This window comes from Anguilla rostrata, chromosome 2 (genome assembly GCF_018555375.3).
Source record: "Anguilla rostrata isolate EN2019 chromosome 2, ASM1855537v3, whole genome shotgun sequence".
Taxonomy (NCBI): Eukaryota; Metazoa; Chordata; class Actinopteri; order Anguilliformes; family Anguillidae; genus Anguilla; species Anguilla rostrata.
The window spans coordinates 16,119,108-16,139,724 of record NC_057934.1 but is presented as its reverse complement, the minus strand read 5'-3'; the positions used below and the strand labels follow the sequence as shown (position 1 = coordinate 16,139,724).

Genomic DNA, 20,617 nt, shown 5'->3' with positions numbered 1-20,617 from the left:
TGAGCCAGCAAGCACATGGCCACAGTTTCAAAAGCAAAGAAGGTACAATTTTCAGAGCCATCTGTTTCCTGAGGCACCAGTTCCTGAAATTACCAAGAACTTGCAGCCAAATTTAAACAAATTTGTGTGGCATAATGAATGGGACCTGGCCTGCAATCAAATATTATGTACATCTGTAAGATACTACTGGTTTGATGGTATCATTACTGATGTCTAGCTCTAGGGTTAGTTTGATGCCCATGTTAAACACACCCACTGTAAATCACTTTGGTTTTGGCATTGTCTGTTAAATGACCTAATCTGTACATTGTAATTATACACAAATTGTAAGTTGTACATCCTTGAACACAGCATTCAACATTAACTACTTTAGCAATCATCCATCTGTATAAATGTATAATTAATTGATAAAAGGTGTCTATTAAATAATAATAATAATAATAATAATAATAATAATAATAATAATCTCCCCAAATATCCTCTTCATAAAAAAATTAATAAAATAAAATTAGGTCCTTTACATTTTGGCTTCAAGACTACATTTGTCCATATATTCAACTGAAATTCCAAAAAGCAATGGATCTATTAGGTCATACAACAATGGCTATTAATTTGGATGCTCAAGGTATATGCAGCACAGAACTGTACAGGTTTACAATTCATCATTTCATTTCATCACTTGTGATCTGCAGGGAAATATGATAAATCAATCAATGTTGACAGAGAAATTGTGACTGTTTCTGGGATAGTTTCCACCCCACTAATGTCATATTGTGCTTAGGTTGACAGGAATATGTAAAAAAACGGAATGCTGTATCTTGTGCCTCTGAAAGTCAGCATAACTCTCTTATTGCTTCATTGCAGTGAGAAATGTGAGCACTCAGCACATGTTGGGATGGATGGCGTCTTGGCTTTCACCGAATGTTGCTTTCACAGTGATCTGCAGGACAGCTGATTTGCAACATTATTTCACAATAGCACACTTTAACATGTTTTCAGTAGCTCTCCAACTAGGGTGACCAATCTCCCTGGAGGAATTGTGCAATAATGGCAATTACAGCCTGAAATATGATATGACAGAAATAAGGAATAAATTAAGATTTTCTCAAAAGTCAGGCGTGTGATATGGGGGTGACATATGGGGACGTCCCAGGAAAAACGGGACATCTAGTCACCCAACCCCCAAAAGAAATGAAAGGATTTATGGAATACAATGTATTCTATCACAGCGAGCAAGCAATTTTTATGCATGGGTTAGCCAAGGTCAGAGAGGAATTATAGTGCATAATTCAATACCAGTTACATAATTAATATAAATGAAGTGCAATGTTGATTAAATTCAGGCCACAGACCCTACCATAGAAGTTAGCTTTCTGACTCACCAGCTCATTGCGTTCTTCCGAAAGCAGAGCATTGCGGTCCTCCAGCTTGCGGATGATTGCACTCAATTCGGCGATCTTAAGTTGGAAGCGTCTCGTGTCTTTTTCATCCAGCTGCTGTTCCTGAAACCAAGACCAACTGCAAATAACTGAACTCCCACCCCACACGTCATCACCAAATCCCGGGAAGACCCTGACTCAGACCGTGACACAGAGTTCCACAAAGACTGTCGACTTTAGAACACCACAGGGGCTGATCTCAAATTGATGCAAATGATCATCACAATGTGATTTATTTACTCTGAAAGTGAATGGAAATGAACTGAATGACACTCAGGGAATTCATAACATAACCCCAACTCCCATTTAAATGAAATAACTACTTATCTGTAGTGTTTTTCAATGCATTCGATTTATCAACACCAAATGTTATCAGCGCAATTTAACTTTCTTTCTTTCTTTTTCTTTTTTTTTACACACATACTAGCACAACTGTCAGACTAATACATGTATTTAAATTTGAGAGTGCTTAATATAGTGGCCTTTGTGTTCATGCCTGGAAGTGTGTCTGTGTGTGTGTGTGTGTGTGTGTGTGACCGTGCATGTTGATTTTGCGGTTTTATATATTTGTATATAGTTTAAGCACAAAGACATATGTAACAGGGGAGTGAGGTGGTGTCTCATGAATTGACAGGATAACACTGAGAAACATTGAATTCAGTATTCCCAAACAATCTCATTTAATTTATCAAATCCAAAATGTGCTATTTATGTGAATAGTTAGTTCACTTTCTGTTCTTTTTTTTAGTTTTATTGCATGTTTTCAGTCCACCCAGATCATGGTCTAAAGCAGGAAAAGACACTTCAAGTAACTCTATTGCAGCTAGTATGGTGCTATTATGCCTCCATGGGGTGTATGAAAGTTTATTACCTGATTATTCTTTAAAAAGTAATATGTTTAATATTATTTTTGATTGAAATTATTCCCATGGCACATGTAACCTGAAACTACTGCACTCAAGGAAAGAAGTTATGACACATTTTAAAAATTGATATCTATGTTTATTATAGTGAATACATGCCATAAAATTAATCCCACAACTGCTGGAAACATAATGTTGCTGTAAAAGTGGCTTTTATTTTCTTGCTTTAGTAACCAAACCCCCCAAATGCTCCCATATCTGCCATTGTAAAGTGGTCAGGTCATTAGAAACTTCTCTAAATATCTAAAATGGCCTTCGTTGCACACAAAAACTGTCTGGACCAATCAAAAACATCAAAACTGAAGTATTGTCATAAATATTCAGGAAGTGAACTAACCCTTATTTGGAATATAGACAACATACACTTCCCTGTATCATGAAAATGAAGTCATGGGTCACATAAAAATCATAAAATTAAAGAGCACGTAACATAAGAGAAAACAATAAAAATAAAAATACAAAGACACGGCGAGAATTCCTTATTCAATGGGTGCAGGAGACGTTTTTAACAACCGTCATGATATCCTAAATTTTTTTCAGAATCAAATTAATTCAGTTACAATGTGTAACTCTTTTGAAATTATTTCCAATGAGCCACATACTTAAACATTAACGTAAACTCTAAAAAATGAGTAAAAAAATGAGTAAGCAAAGAAGCATTAAGGCACATTTTACTCAAAGAAAAAAAAACAGAAATGCAACAGCGGCAGCCGACAGCTTTTACTGAAGAGTTATGTAAGTGTTAGTTGTCCTTAGAAACAACAATTTGTTCATGTAGTTTGATCATTAAGTGACCTCAAGCTATCGTCTCACTGTTAAAGCAATGCAATAACAAGAAATATGTCACTTTCTTCAGGCCACATTATTATTATTTTTTTAATCAGAACAGCAGTAAATCTTGTGAAATTCTTCTCGTCAGGAGTGAAGAATTTTAATTTTATTTTAATATGATAAAGAGGATGTTTTACTTTGATTTATTTATTTATTTTTCATTTAAATGGCCAAGAAGAAGTGACAAAATGGTGTATGTGATCTTAATGCATTTTAAGCTTTATAACAAGTTTATTTGGTATTTTGGTATTTTGGTAATTTATCTGGTATTATTTTCCACCCTATAGCGGAAACATTAGGGACCACAGTGGGTTGCGCTGGCTTAGACAAGCAGTGGAAGTTTGTATTTGTCAAGAATCCATTTGCAGTAAACACCACCAAACCAGTGACTGAGTTCAAGTGAGGGACAAATCAGATCTTTGCATCAATTATCTGGTCTTACAAGCCAGTAACCAGATAATAATTAAAAACAGTTCTAGGAAAGATCAGTTATGTCATACAGGTAGAAAATGGTTTCCTTCTGAATACCAAAGAAAGTACATTTTTAACCTCATGTATGGATTGCATGAGTACATTTATTATTCTAGATAGCAAAACTAAATAAGACCAAGCAAAGTCACTCAAGTGGCATACCAAAATGAATAATACCAGATATAATCACAAAGAATGAAAGAAAGAAAAAAGCTGGAATGCCATTTTAGCTTGGCTTGTCTTAAATCACAGATGGGAAGCTGGGTATGGCCCAGTAGACTACAGTACTGATCAAGCAGCAGCAGCAGCTATGAGCTCTGTGTGAAAGATAGATCAGGGGAAAAAAAAAAATTGCTTACAGGGCTTCCTGAATGATCAGAGACGTCTCCTGCACCACTCGCATAAGGAGCCTCGCGTTTGGGGCTGGCCAGATGTCGCTCAGCCTCCCTGAACTGGACAAGCTGCTCATCTAGAGCCTCTTTCTGGAGCTGGAGCTTCTGAGTCTGCCCAGCTTGGACGCCCAGCTCCTTTTCCATCATGTAGACTGCTCTGTCTTTTACCTTAATCTCATCCATCTACAAGGAGAACAGAGCACAATGACACACACACACCACACACATACCACACACGCACGCACACGCGCTGTGCAGGTCGGTGGTCGCCATGGAAACCTTTCGTTGAAGCTGGTCCTAAGTCGCACCCACTCTAAATGGTGAAACTGACAGTAGGGGATTTGTCGGCTATGTTTTGATCTTGATATGAGTCAAAATAAATTCTGGCCAGTTGTTTGCAATGATAGGCCATTGTCAAAGTCAGTATTGCCTATAAAACCAGCGCTTAACCAATTTAAATTGTTAGCAGTTCTTCACTGCCAGTTATTTGTATAAGTTTATATTTTTTACATTTATCTTTGACACCCTTTGTATGTATTAATTTTATGAACTCTGACTGAATAAACAAAAATGGATGTATGACCACAGGGAACATACTTATTCATAACATTTTCTAATTCCATATTTTACTCACATAGTCAAATATTTCCAAATGTTTCATATTTCATACAGTGAATCACAATAGAGTCATTAAATGTATGCGTGAAGGGAATACAGATTTCTGCCATCCTATCAAGAGCAGTTTCGCGTACAGAATGAAATCCTTTCAATTCATGTGCCATCCACCCACACAGATGGAACTTCTAATGCGGCTTCTTTGCTGGAAAGTGGCAACAACAGTACAGCCATGAGAGCTTTTACAGGGTGAATTCAGCAAATGATAACAAATGTGTTCATCCCCCCTCGCCCTCACCCACACTTGGATCTGCGGTATGAAACTGATGGGACTACGAAATTTTGGAAATGCACAATTGCGCTCTATGCTTTTTGCTTTTGTTCAAAACTGCACATTTCTTGCCCTACATTTTCCAATAAATCAATGAGTAAATAAATAAATAAATAAATAAATGCATATAATAATAATAATAATAATAATAATAATAATAATAATAATCAGTGAGAAAATATATACATTTTAGTTACCTTTTTGTTACTTATATTTGACAAAGCAGCTCCTTTACCTTTGTGATCTTCACACAGGCTACAGCATGAGTCACCAGGGCGATCAATGACCAACAGATGAGTCTCACAGTGTCCTCAACTCCCCGTGTTCCAAGTGTACTAAACTAGGTGATGCTCCCGATAACCCCATGAAAGGGAAGTTTCGGCAGAAGCAAACCTAACCTAACCCGTCACTGGCAGACGGCAGCGCTGTTCGATGCTCTGAGCTCCAGGTAGGTCCGGCCCGATTGGACACACGCGGAGTGTGGCCAAGGGCGCTATCAACAACCCGCCCGTCATCGACGGACATGTCCACCGCCTCTCTCTCCCCTGGTATTAGCATTCTGCGGCGCGTGACAGGCCGATCCCGAAATCGATCCCGCTGTCCTCTTGGCATGTGCGCACTCCTGATTTGCATGAGTATGACATGATGTATGGAAATGAGCCCGTGTAATTCACGTTTGATCGGTGCCCATAAACCCAATTTAATATTCCCTGCACATTTCCACCGGTAAAAAAAGAAAAACAATAATAATTGCCAGGACCTTTAAGATATTAACCACCTACGGGCTGCAATTACACTGGGATTTTAACCACGCTTGTGAATATCCTGCAACAGAAAAAATGCACGCAGAGTTTATGATACTTAGGCCTTAAACGACTTGGAATTGTCTAGCAGCAATAAATCATATGTAGATCAGATCATTTTATGGAAATGGTATGCAAATGAGGCCGTAAGCGATGGCAGGTAGTGAAATACACGTCTCAGTATATACTACCGCATAAACAGAGCAGCTGGTTTCACAACCCATAGATTCCACTCTGACCACTGGAACCTTGACTTCCGCTACTCTTAAAATACTGTAGCATTATTTATGGTATTTGACATTATTTATTTATGTCTGTACTGCCTCAGAGCGAAGATACATCCAGCATATCAGAAAACAAGGAGGAAACAAAAAGTGGGGTGCAAGACACAGGACTAGTCCATGTTGTGGGCATGAACAACTTACTTCGCCTTGTGTAACATATCAAGAAGCATCTTGTCATTAGAAGAAAATTCCCTCTGTAGGCCGTAATATGATTCATGATCTCTATGGACTGTAATATGATTCATGATTCAGTGTGCCCATTTTGGGCATGCAGTTCAGCGAATCTGGAGAGCTACGCTATGCCCAGAGATGGTGACGCAGCTTTGGACAAGGGGACCGCCTGTCCACGCCAGAGGGCCGGGAGGGGAAAGAAAGCAGGGTCTGCGTCCACAGAGCAGCCTCCCTCTTTGTCTATTGTCGTCCATCACTCCAGGGCACCTCTACACAACGCTTAGAGGCGATGGCCTCATCTCCAGGTTGCCGCCGCACCGATTGCCATGGCGACCGGAGGCGTTCCTCTCAACTCTATGCTGTACACTGAGCTTCGCTACCGATTCGTAGTAGACACCAGCTCCCTGCCTCCTACTCAGCTTCAATTTTGTGGATAATCCCTGGGCTCTTTCCGGAGGTGAGGTGCTGGTTTATCTAGTGACTGATGAAGTTGAGCACATAGTGCCCGTGGCAGGAACGCAAACTGTCCTCTGCACTGTCGCTGAACCCACTCAATCCTGAATTAATGAGGAAAAGAAACTTTGCATTCTTCTTGCATTTTAAAAATTCAGATTTGTATGGTGAGCTGGCCTTTCATCTAGGAAGTACCAAGGTTCCAATGACAAAGGGGCATTGCTGTTGTTCCCTTAGGCAAAGAACTAAACCCAGCGTGCTTCAGTAAATATGCAGTATTACAACTAACTAGAATATCTAAAGTGGAATCGTATACATCAACCAGCACACTGGCATCTACTGTGCAATTAAATATGCACTGATATGGTATCCTGCTGCTATGAATGCTCATTTCAAAGTGCAGTGTTTACTCGATGGTCAATTAATTCCTTACGTTTGACCTATTTTCCTTTGCAAAAGTGATCTTATGCATAACGTTATCATAAATCTGTATTTGAGGCTTTGGACATCTGGGTTGCAGAGAGATTCCTTCAGTTCACATCATATGTAATTCATTGTGCTAAACGGTTCAACTAATCCTGTCACGGTTCCTGTCTTGAGCCGGTGTGCAGTTTCCTTTATCCTTCCCCAAACTGTTATAATGCTAAATAAACCAATGTGTGTCTGCAAGAATGTTTCAGTGGATCATTTATAATGGGAGAAATTGGGGTGAAACCAAAGCTAATTCCTTTACCTCGAGAAACATTTGGGGTCAAACACTGATCTAGACTCCTCTGGCATTTCCCCTGCAAATCCACTTGATTTAAATGAGTAGAAATCCAGCACTGGAAACCACTTACATGCCTTACATGCATGTGATGATGCAGTCAGCTGTCAATGCTGCAAACTAAGCCTGTGCAGTTCTGTTACATGCGCAGTCAGTTGTGCTGTGCTGTGCTGTTTCTCTGTCAGAATTGGTGGGAGGATTGGGCGGGGGGCATTATTTACATTAATTAGGAGTGTATCAGAGTCCTGCCTGAACGTAAATCAAACGGGGGGACCACAGAGAGGGCTAACGGTGTTGTGTGTTTAGAATGGTGCCTCCGGTTGGTAGAATCTTTTTGAATATTGGCAGTAAATGATACAACTATGCTATTAATAAAAAAAGAAAAAAAATAGAATAAATGCATAATTATAATTACTATGATATGAAACAGCATCTAATTACAGTTACTTGAATTTGAGGAATTACAGGAATTTGAACAAGATTTCTCATGGCATTGCCACTGTCCAAACAATGATGACGATGATGATGATGATGATGATGATTATTATTATTATTATTTTGTTTATTGAATACATTTTTTTTTGTGAAATGCACTATAATACATCAAGGCTTTCTGAGCAGATGTATACAGTACTTCAATAGTCTCCAGATCATTCAGGCTTTAGTCATGCTCAGCACTACATTTTATTAAATGCAGGCATTCATGCCCCAGAGAAGAGATGCATCTCAAAGAGGCTCTTCTATTTATGCCCTTCAGCAGAGAGCATCATGGGAATTGAGAAGTTCCCATATCAGGCTGTTAGGCAGCTAGCTCTTACAGCAAGGTAATGAACATAAAACAAGGTGGCCATTTTAAAAGAAAATTTTATGAACAAACATAAAAGTGAACATTAGTCAGATCAATAAGATCATAATTCTGTTACCCAGATAATGATATGGCTCTTGTTAATTCAGGTATTTTGCTGCCCCGGCACATATGACAATAAACAGCTAATATTAATTCAACTTTTTGTGAGGATAGATGATGAATCACAGTGGCAAGGTAACAAGAAAAAGAGAAAGAGAGAGAAAGAGAGAGAGAGAATTGTGTTTTTTTTTGTGAATTAAGGAAGGAAGGATGGAAGAAAGGAAGGACAGAAGGTAGGAAGGATGGGAGGAAGGAAAGAAAGAAGGAAGGAAGGAAGGAAGTGAGATGGGGGACATGAAAATATCTGGGATTCTGTCTCTCACAGGCAGTAGGTAGTAGGTCTAGGCTGGTGAGAAAGACTATTCCTTTTAATAGACCCCATAGGCTAACTATATCCAGCATTTCATTGAACACTTTCATGGGTATAATGAAATCTGAATGTTCAGACACGTGCAATAAACTTATTATATTGCATTCATGTAATCGCCTCCATTTGGCATGTTAGTGGACATCATCCCATAATGAATGTTTGCTCAAATGAACCTCAAGGCCCAACGTAGTTCCTATTGATCATTTTAATGGATTTTGACAGCTAAGAACCTGAGAAGCCTTGTATCACCGTCTAACTGCTGTAATGGATGTTTAATGAACTGTAGATGCAATTAGGAGGCCATCAAGTTCCCAGTGTCTATAAGGAAGAAAACATTATTGCGGTCCATTGTACCCATGAAATATGCATTGTAGTCTTTAGTTAACGACTCTTTGAGATTTTTTTAGCAATGGCTAATGTATATATGGGTCTCATTTCTACTTAAAAAAGATTTGTGTAAGCTTGGAAACTGTCAATTCTCCATTGAGTGAAACCTGCAACCTTTGAGACTGCCTTGCATTGGATTTTCACACACTTTAATATGTCACAATCGCAGACGGCTCACTTAGTCTGCACGTTCTGTTGATACGGCGACACGCCCCATGCAGTGAGACTAACGCTGTCCAGTGACACGAGAAGGAGGCCTCAGAAATCCAGTTCACGTCAATTCATTTTAAATTCATCATACTAGAATGACACGAGATATAGATTTTCTCTAATGACCCCAGATTAACATGCAGCTCAATTTACAACGCAACTGACAATGGCGGAAAAAATGGAATGCTGTAATATAAATAAGTGGGACAAGCTCGATAATGTTCGCATATCAGACTGTAGACCTCTCACACAATAATTTAATTGCATCTCAATATACAAGTAAGATGCAAGTACAGATGTTCAGTAATGACCCCAACACACATATGTACATAAACGCGTGCTGTATGTATATATGTACGTAGCACAGTAATGAACACAATTAAAATGAGCAGCAAATTACAAAATATTACAGAAGTACAGAAAGGAGACACATACCAGCCTACGGATCTCCCTCTCGCACTCCTTCTTGATGCGGTTGATCTCCTCCTGGTGCAAGTGGTTGACGCTGCGGATCTCGGCCGCCTTGATCTTGTCGGCCTGCACCGCCAGGGTCAGGGCCTCCTCCATTTGCCGCTTGACGCCCTTCAGCTCGTAGATCTCCTGCTGCATGCGGGTCTTCTCCGTCTCGAAGCCGCGCCGGGCCTCCTCCTTGGCCTCGGCGAAGAGCGCCGTCTTGACCTTGTCGGCGGAGCCGTCGCGGAGGACGTTGACCAGCGCCTGGAGCCGCTGGATCTCGTTGTCCTTGATTTTGATGACCCGCAGCAGCTCGGACTCGTGCTGCCGCAGGAGCGTCTCGCGGACGCAGTGCACCTCCTTCATCTTCTCCTCGTGGAGCTTGGCCTTCAGCTCCGTCACCACCACCGTCGACTTGTGCTGCTCGTGCCTCAGCTCCTGTGACTTCTCCCGCTCGAGCTTGCTGATCTGCGGGGTGGGGGCAAGAGCAGGGGAAAGGTCTCAATCGCGGCGTGGTCTCAATGCTCAACGGCCCCGCCCACGCCCTCCTAATCAAATCAAATCAAGTCACTTCAAATAAATAACGTTTCAGTTTCATTACAGACTGTCACTTCCTTCCATGCCCACCAGTCCCTGATGACTCAGTTTTTATTTTTGGAATGCAGCCCTCACTGCCTCTCTTCTCTCCATTGAATGCATACTCATGTTTTATTTACTATCCGGTATTTTATACGTACTGTATATCTTATTTATTTAATTATTTTTTTTGTTGGGGGATATGTCACACACAAGCAGTCTGAGATGCGCTGGAATTCAGGCCAAATTCTTGTCAAATCCGATAATAATGAACAACAGTAACGCTGGCTGTCGTCAGTCTGGTGAAGTATATTCAAGGGTATCGAGTGCTCTTTGCGCCATTACAATAACAACCAACGTTTATGCCGGAGGGCGACTCAGAGCAGGACAACTGTTAATGTGACAACAAGGCGCGAGCCAATCTGCTCCCTGCATGGCTGCAGGACCCAGAGGGACAGAAGAACTAAAAATAGCTCAGGCAAAAGCAGCACACATTCTGACACACTCTCTGTAATTATGGTTCCACTCAAATAGGTGGAAGATTTTGACTATTACACCAAATTAACTGTAGTACCCTTTGCAAACCTGGAAATACTGAATTCCAAAGTATTATTGTTTGACACAGATGTCATCTATGAAGGATGATGAAACATAAGACAGGTTTGAAACAAAATGCACATAGTCTCAGCATATAAAACTGCTATTGTGAAATTAAATAATGTGGAGGATGAAAATGTGGAAATATTGTAATTCCTCAAAGTATGGAAAATATCAGCCTGAATGCTTAAGAGCAATGTACTTGAGTTCTGTTAGAGCATGTCTCTGTGGAGTAGTTCACAAAGGAAACAGTATCTTGGGTAGCAAAATGCTCTGCTCCTACTGGATGAAAAGCCTGCTGTGGTACAGAAAGCCTCTATTCAACCTACCTGCAATGCATTTTAAACAAGATATTTTTGTTTCACTTCTCAAAAGGCATTGCTTTTGTCTGCTGTGGAAATAAATGAAAACAAAAATGAAACAGACAAAAAAACACCAAAAATGTCAAATGTTTTTTCTAAGTAAAGAATAGTAAACAGTACAAGTATATTGATCAAGTAATCACCAAAGTCATAATTTCACTGAATTCCACTAATTGCCTAAATTGAACATTTCCAAATTACTACTGCACCACATAATATAAGACAATGCATGGGAGCTTCTGATCCAGTTTCAACAAAGGGGGGAAAAAAACAAAAACTGCTGAGTTTGTGATGCATCTTACACAAAGGACTTAGATCCATACATTTTCGTTTTGTGTCATACGTACTGTGCACCGTTCATTCTCGTCAAACAACAAAGATCTGTAGCCATACTAGCTGGAGACAGAGAGGCTGACACGGGAAAATACAATGGCTTTATTGAATTTAACCGCTGGGCAAGCGAGAGTCTGTCGACCCTGAGATGACTTGTTCCTAGTCGCTGCTCATCATAACATTATGATCCCTACCTCACACTTACCATTAATCACATCACAGTTTGTCTTTTTCATGATGTATCCCCAAACAGTGTTTAAAAGGCGCCATTAATCCTGAACATCTCACAATTGGCACTGTCCTCATTACTGCAGTCCAGAAATCACCACATATCTGTTTTTGTCTTCATGTTAAAAAAAAAAAAAAATTAACCTTTATTTACCCAGGGTATGTTCGTTGAGCACGGATGCTCTTTTGCATGTGTTAGGAAAGCTTAGAGTAGGGACATGCACCATTTTAGTGGCTTAAATTACTGTATGCATTTCATCACAGTGACATATAAGACAACCAGACTACAAAATATTTTATGTCTTATCGGTTATGACATTAATCATACAGAATTGTTGTGAAGAGACAAGATGATATTAATGCAACTTTCTTAGTAGAGAAAGAAAAGGCGCACCATTGTAATTGCAGACATGTCAATTTCATAGTTATCAAATGAATATAATGCATATAAAAGTTTGAAAAAATATGTTCCATGCAAAAATCCATTGATGTTTGTCCAGTCGAAAGAACAGCAAGACATTAGACTGGAATTACATACATCCACAGTATAGCAGCTTCAAGCGAATAGAAAGAAATCCAGGTAATTAGTCTCTTAACCACAATTAATACTGTATGGAGGAAATATTCAGTTAACATGGGAAGAAATGGCAGTTAATAGGAGTGAAAACTGACCTTTCCTTATTCATATCAGAATACTAGATGGTTATGTTATGTTTATGAAAAAGATGACTCAAACTTGCTATTTTACAGTCCTGGAAATAGAAAGCAATGTAATACTCAGTAAACATCAATACATGACATTTACTTCTCAGCATTAACCTTTGTCACTTAATGCTATACTGGAACAAAAGACGGACCAGTGTGAAAACCGAATGAAACTCAATATGGTACAAAGCATTTATCAAAAACAATGTTCTGAGCTCTAACCTCAATACCAGCAGGCTATAGGAAAGGTTCAATTCCAGCTCACCCGAGATCAGAGGGAAAGTGTGGCCGTTACATCTCAAGACGATTGCAATTTCCTGGGTAACATAACCTTTGCTAAAAGCAGACTCACTCACCACCGCTACAGTCATTTTTAAAGTCACGGCCTTTTTTGTGAGTTGGATATGAAAATCTAGAGGCCCCTGGGTAAGATGTCCACCGAAATATCAATTCCTGCTCTCTTGCTGAAGATTAAAATATCCCATAGCTCTCTGAAAATGTATATCAACTGCTGTGTTTGAAGCCTTGCATGTCAACAAAACACACTACACAACAAAATGTTCTGTCACTGGACACAAATCAAGACATCCTTGGCTGCAGACAGGAAACAGCAAATATTGAAATATTTTGAATGCTGAATGCTGTTAGTGCTACGGGAACTAGTGTAGAGATGCAGGGCTTCTCTATTGATTTGTCGGAATGAACAGATAATCATTCAGCAACTTTTCCATACCAAAAACCACAGTTTATCATCGAGAGGAATTCTTAGTTTTTTACACAGTCTTTGAGGTGGTTTAAGAGGGGAATAACAAGGCTTATAACCACGAGTAAATATACAGGCTCAAGCATTACTCCATTCTTCACTACAGCACACTCCAACTACATAGGGTAATCAGAGGTGGACAATGCATCCTATATTGTAAAACATCATGAAATAAAGTATGTAGGCTACTACATGCCAGTATGCCTCAAATCATTACACTACATAACATGTTATTAATATGTTTCACAACATTAAAATGCACAGTGTCAATTTTCATGGTAGCTCTCCATTCTCTTTCACTCACACATGGTTTTATTAGTGAGACAAATTTAAGGAAAATGCTGACTGTATCCAGGCCAATGTATTTATGTATTCATTACACAATAATATGACATAGGGCATGTAGAACCAGTGTCTCCTAAATTAACCTAACTCTGAAGGGTGACCTTATGGATGTGACATCGCTGTGAAATGCTCCCATTGGTCCATGGGAGCAAGAGAGGTTTGAGGCAACTGCTGGTATTTTAAGTGGAGTGGCATTATTATTCAGAGAATGCTCTGCGAGTTTGTCTCTGCCGGGCCGGTGCTATCGATCGGAGTCAGTGATGAGGGCTCACGAGGAGTGCTGGAGAATGGGCAGACAGCGTGGGCAGAATGCAGAGTTTTGCCCTCAGGGGGAAACCGGTTGAGGCACCTGTCACACCTCATGTGCCACACAGAGACCCCCCCCCCTTCTGCTCATGCAAGGAAAAAAGAGATTCACCATCACCTCCAATGCTTTGGTTAGTCACGGTCGTTAAACGGTAGAGCGGTCACAATTCACAGGGGCCTGTACGATGGCTCAGCCAGTATGATCTATTAAGGATGACTGAACAGGTGTCTCTTTACCTAGCCATCTTCTGACCAGATTTTCCCATTTTCATTACAGCACCATTTTTAGAGTGGCTGTTAAATGATGTAAATTATTATCCTAATTGGGACAAGACTGCTTAAAGGTCTCCTGAAAATGTTATTTAGCCTTACTTAGCATTATACACACCCACCTGAGCACAAGGCACCTGGACTTGGTCTTTAATATGCTATACAAGTCACCCTGAATAAAGACTTCTTGCTAAAAGAATCGTGTAACATTTATGCAAATAAAATTCTATTTGACATGAGCAGTTTTACAGATAGCACAGAATCCCATACTCTTATATTCATGAAATGGTCAGCAATTTTGTGTGATTTAATATATGATAGCAACACAATTAAGCATAAATGCAATCTGACCAAAATATGAAAAAAAGGTGAAGGATCTGAAGGATGCACACCTGTGGTGAAAAGTTTAATCAAAGTCCAGCAAGCTGCATGAAAATACAGTCACACTGCTTATGGAATACAGACCTACAAAAGCGTGCAAATCCCATTTAGCTAGAATAAATGTTTTAGCCATAGAAATATAGCATTTATATGGTATGCTATACTCCAGGTGCGGTGCAATCAGTTATATACACGGATACACTCTAGTGCCCAGTTCGCAACAAATACTAAATACCGATCCAGTATTTAGTTAGCAGCCCTCAGTCAGGTCTTAGGAATTGTCAGTTCTAACACTCTTCAAAACCTATTATAAACAAGACCTCATGATTATGATAAACAAATCTACTGCCATGGCTCGAGACCTTTAGATAATAATCAAATATAAAAGTAACTAATGGTGGCCAAGTAAATGAAACCAAAAACATACATTTCAATGAACAGCCACACACTGCAGTGAACGCCATTTACTTATACTAGCTGGAACACATAATTAGTCTAATTAGTCTACCATGCCTTAATCCCTAGTTCCGGTTTGGTGATGTGCAGTGACCGTTATGCACAGTAGAAGTATTTAGATATGCCAGGTAAGTATGCTATTTTTTTTTTAAACATAAAACAGCAAACATGCAACCCGCAATAATAATAATACATTAATCATAATATTATAACACAATAATAAATCACACAGGTATGCCACCTAAAATAATCATAAGGCTCCAACAACTACACACTATGCATGTTTGCTTCTTTCCCAGTACTGACAACCAGTGGGTGTCTTTGAAACTGAATGATATACTTCCCTATTTGATATTCCTCTCCATTTCAGAATCTCAGAATGTCTCTGAAATAAATGACTCTCAGTTTTACCTCTGGCACATAATACTGCAACCAACTGGAACATAATGAAGCACTGTATATATATCTTCAAATCAAAATAATTACCACAGGGCTATCAAGTACATTCTGTGTGCCATGTCTATGTAGGTTTTTGCACCAGATGAAATTGGTTAAACTTCGGACTGAAAGCACCACATGCACCACATGATGTACTTCAGCAAATCCAACATCTATATTACAAGGCTGTACTGAACCTTAATGGGAAGCAAGTTGGGATGTTGAGTAGAAAGATTACAGCAGTCTCCCAGTTCTAACTGCAAATACCATTGCACTACATTCTGTCAATTGATCTGAAAGGCCCCACCCCCCAGTTCCACTGCCACTGACAGCCATCCCTTCAATACGACTGACACATTACCCCCCGCTGCCATCACTCAGGGGGTAAAGCAACATTGAACCAGGGCTAAGAAAGATACCGATTATTTTGGCAGCTGTGTCTATTGACAATCCATACTGCTCCAACCATGGACTTCAGCACAGTGATGGAGTTTTCAGCTTGGCTATATTGATTACAATTATTACTGTGGTACCCACAGCTGATTTTAACAAGTATCTCAGTGGTATATGGGTCAGGTGAAATGAAATTGTTCAATTTATGTGCCAAAGATATTTTTGATGAAGATTCCGTTTTTCACCTGCACCTAACTTTTAAGAATTACACTTCAGTAAAATAAAATAAAATGCACATTGTAGCGTGGTGTTAGTGGTTACTACTTTTTTTGTCAAGCCGAGATTACAGATAATCAATTTTCATTTGCATTTTCCCAGTCACACACAGTATGACACCATTTTGAAAGCTAGTGTGCACCGGGAAACACTATCATGGTATGGGTCAAGCAAGATGGCTGCTGTACATTTTAATAGATTCTCTCTGCTGTGTTGGCTTAGTCGCTGACAAGGCCTTGACATATGAATAATGTCAGTGTCATGCTCCTCATGCAGCTACTGGGGGACTTGTCCTTTACATCTTCTTTTTTTCACTCCCTGACTATATATGGCATGTCACTTTCCCATCCACTAGTTTTTCTTCTCTTTTATGGGATCCTGTATTTCTTTCTTTGCCAGCATTCACTCTGTTTTACTTGTTCAAGGCGCCCATAAATCCGATCTTTTCAGCCACAACGAGCAGTTAAAGGCAAATACATTTAAATGAGCCGGGCAGCAGCGGATAGGGCAGATTGTCCTTCATATCTCTGGAGCTCCGATGATTTGATTATGCAACTCAGAGCTTCCTCAGCAAGATTTAACACATGCGAACGTCACTTTGTTTTTCTCTATTGAAAAAAAAAAAACTGATGCTAGAATTAATGTTGATTAAATTTGATGCTGTTCAGTGAGATTCTGTGTAAAGTACATTTGTACATTTGTGATTAGGGAACATGGGTTTTAGCTGGATGGGGCATGGCTATTATGCATTTTAACAATGTCCTCACCCTAAATTTCTTAAGTAAATGCCCAAACAACGCTCTGGCAAGGCTCAACCGTTGCGGAAGATTAGCACTAATAAATTGAACTTGTAATTCATCTCACTGTCCAAATATGACCAAACATAGCACATATAACCAAAAAGGGGTTAGATGGCAGTCATTTGAGGATCAGAGAAAGAGACGAGGGCATTACCTTGCTCTTCTCTTGCTGAAGTTCGATTTGGATGTCTGTGAGTTTGGCCCTCAGCTCCTCATTGGCTGCCTGCAGGGCGGCTAAAGCGTCGGGTCGATCCCCCTTGGCTCGGCCGCCGGATGGCCTCTTGGACATGGTGAGGCGGTGCTTCCGAGGCCGACCCGCCCCCACAGGAGGTACCTGAGGCTGGGAGGTGTCAGGCTTCTCTTCCTCCTCCTGTCCTCAGCTACATCTTCTCTCCCACCTGAAGGAATGGATAAAAAACAAGGGTTTTAGGGAAGCCATCACAGCTGGAAAAGTGACCCCTGGCTAAGAAAGCACACAGAAGACAAACTCATTGTAATAAAGGCTTTTTAAATTTACCCTTTTCCTGCTCTCCTCATTGGATTACTATATGAGTGCCTATAACACGTTTTAGTTCTTTTTGGACTTATTATCATTTATTTTGTTTCAGCTTGAATTACAGCTTACAATTTTAGCACCCAGCAAACACTTTTAGCCAAGGCAACTTGCAGTAGGCGCATTTAACATGGCTTAAAAACCATGTGATTTGTAAGATTTCTAAGATAAGATTTATGAGAGGACATGCCAGTTTTGTTTATTAAATCCCATTTGGAAGGGACCTGACAAAGTAAAATATCAGTGGTGAAAAATAATATCCTTAATGTAAAGAAAGAGATCAACCACAGGCTGGGGATCACTTTGACTTCATGTGAACAAGGCTGTTGTTGCTACGCGCTACAAAAAAACACCCAGTTTGTACATTGTACTCTGACGGCCTTGTGCTAGATAAATACAAGTCCTCTCTAATACAACAAGACAGTAACAGAATTCGACACTCTTCCCTGAATGAAAACTGTATTCACAGGAAAAGGTAATCAAAGTCACTTGTGAAACACAAGCCTCTCTTTCTCTCACTCAAAAGGCCAAGAAAGGTACACATGTTACACTTGTAAACACAGTCAAGTGGAGAAGTTCCACATCTACAGTCTCTATTGTAGTCCCCTTTTCATTAGCATTCAGTGGTGCTAACCAGTGAAGCTGCACTCAGTCCAGAAAATCTCACCGAGAGTTAATTCCCCCGTGTCTGCAGGAGCACTTTAATTTTCTGAGGAAAGTAACTGTCTGAAGCACTTCTTCGGCTATCAATCTGAAAACATAATATGGACTTCTCAATGATAAACCTGCCTCTTGAACTCGGCTCTTTACCACTGTAAATGTTAACCATTACGAAAATGTAAAACAAAAAAAAGCTAAATGAAGATATTTGTTTGTTTTATTTTTAATCATCTCACCAGCACTGAAGTACATATGGACAATGTGGCTGAACATAGAGACTGAGCTCAGACAACTGCACAAACCCATGTGGTTCATGTACATATACATAGTGCTCTCTTTTGATACACTGCACATGCTTGAATGCAACAGTATATTTTCGACACAAGCCACACAGTTCTACATGAGAGCTAGTGCCAACTGGAGAGGAAGCCTATTGCTCACTGGTGACAGCTTGTAGCTTGTGGGTGCTTGGCACGTAACTCAGAGCAACAAATGCAGCAGTGACCCAAGAAAGCCTGGTCAACACAAATGAGAATTTTACCCGTATTCTTTTATTTATTTTTTATTTTTTTGAAAATACGTTATTATTGCATTGTGGACAAAAATTTGTGCATTGCAACACTCTTTCTAAACTCACCACAGAGAAGACACAACTAGTGCACACATTAAATTCCATATATTTTTGTGGTGATGTTTTTTTTTTTTCTTTACACCTGGAATATGCGGACAGGAAATTTAGAAGGGTTGCATGGTTTATGTAATATATTTTATTCCAGTGTATACATATTACATATTAAGTCCTTCACACATTCTTCTTGTATATTTGTACATTCACACATTCTTTCTTATACAAATTTATTAAAATAATTTGAAAATTAGACCTTTGGGTAAGCATATCCTTTGAACTTACTTTGTACCTAGTGGGACAAAGCTAATTTTCATTGCAGTCATGGTTGCTTGATGCCAGGCCAACCCCACCCCAAATTGTTTGTCTGTAATGACAACCTTTACTGACAGAGCCACTTGGGTCCCTTCATTGTTTAACCTATCAGAGGCCTGGGGGATGCATTCAGCACAAGAACCCAAGGATGCCTACAGTCAGCACACTAAAAAGGAAGTTAATGCACCACCCCCATTTCCCACAGTGTTCTTGTCACAGAGGCCATTTAAATAAAACATTCAGCGGACACAATGCTGCCGTGTACTGCTTGCTGTGTGTGTTGAGAAATCCAATACAGTGACACAGATTTGAGAACCACAGCCCTCTAACAGAACAGGATGGCGTCAGAATGGTAAATGAGAATGTCTGGATGCTGTCCAAAAAACAACAACGCACTGCTCAGTTATGCTGCAGCCTCAGCCATGTAAAGCAGGTTCATGTTAGACCAACCACAACAATGCTCGAAAAAGAAAAAAAATGAGAACATCAATGTAGTCCTTTGACCTCCACGTGTCCCAGAGGCCCTGAAAACAAAGGGTTGATGACATCACAGTACATGTTATAGAATGCACTTTTTGTTTCATGAAATCACTTAACTCAAGCACTCTATATCCATCAAATAATAAAAATAATAATGTCAAGGTCAGTTAAGGCTGACTATATTTAGTACACTTTTTGGAAATGTCACAGGTAATATTGAAAAGCTACTGGATCAAAGATCCAACAGAATACATGAATTAACAATGATGGAATTGAAAAACAATACATCAATTAAATACAGAGGAATGAACTTTCCAAACCATATGCAGTTTAACCATATACAGATAACAATAAAGAGTAACAGAGTAGAAGAGCACTTATCTCTTTTATATGCCAAGTATATTAATTAATCTTAATAACCTGAAAACACAGAGCTCTCAAACACAGTTGCATTTTACTGTGCTGACGATGGTGCCACTGCAGGTGTTACACCAGTATCTACAAAGAGCCATTCTCTGTGGAGGCCACGATTCCAAAGCATGGCCTGCTGGCTTGCTTTCTACACTGGATCAGTTCCTACAGCCTGGCTGCCCATCAATCATGTCCCCATGGGACCATTTGTCTGATTTCTCTAGTTATTCTCTGGGTAACACCCCGCCTGAGGCCCCCTGACCAAACTACGCATGACCCCGTGACACCGTAACGCCGAACAAATATTAATTTGAGCACAGCGGTTGAGGTCATTTTTTCTTTGCTTAAGCGCTACGCATTTAAGTATTCATACGCTCGTCGCGGGCTGATAGGGTAGAATTTTTCATGGTTAATTTAATATTCGGGAAAGGAGTAGATCCATGCATTTTGTCATTGCTAATCAGCCGATGCGTCATGAAAAAGGAAGGGAATTCTCAAGATGTAAACATTCAAATAAATAAAAGAAAGGTCAAGAAAA

The 20,617-nt window shown here is 39.7% G+C and overlaps 1 protein-coding gene across 7 annotated transcripts in view; it reads right to left on the bottom strand.

The window, feature by feature from the left end:
• Positions 1-20,617, bottom strand: part of jakmip3 (Janus kinase and microtubule interacting protein 3) — a 45,315-nt gene that overhangs the window by 14,996 nt on the left and 9,702 nt on the right. For 4 of the 7 annotated variants that reach the window (XM_064320772.1, XM_064320773.1, XM_064320775.1 and 1 more), the window contains exons 3-6: positions 17,190-17,433; positions 9,789-10,274; positions 4,024-4,239; positions 1,383-1,502 (exon numbers count right to left, since the gene is read on the bottom strand). In XM_064320772.1, the coding sequence (XP_064176842.1) occupies positions 1,383-1,502; positions 4,024-4,239; positions 9,789-10,274; positions 17,190-17,324 (957 nt within the window). In that variant the 5' untranslated portion in view covers positions 17,325-17,433. The remainder of the gene's footprint in view (positions 1-1,382; positions 1,503-4,023; positions 4,240-9,788; positions 10,275-17,189; positions 17,434-20,617) is intronic. The other 3 variants (XM_064320776.1, XM_064320778.1, XM_064320777.1) reach the window with 2 other exon arrangements.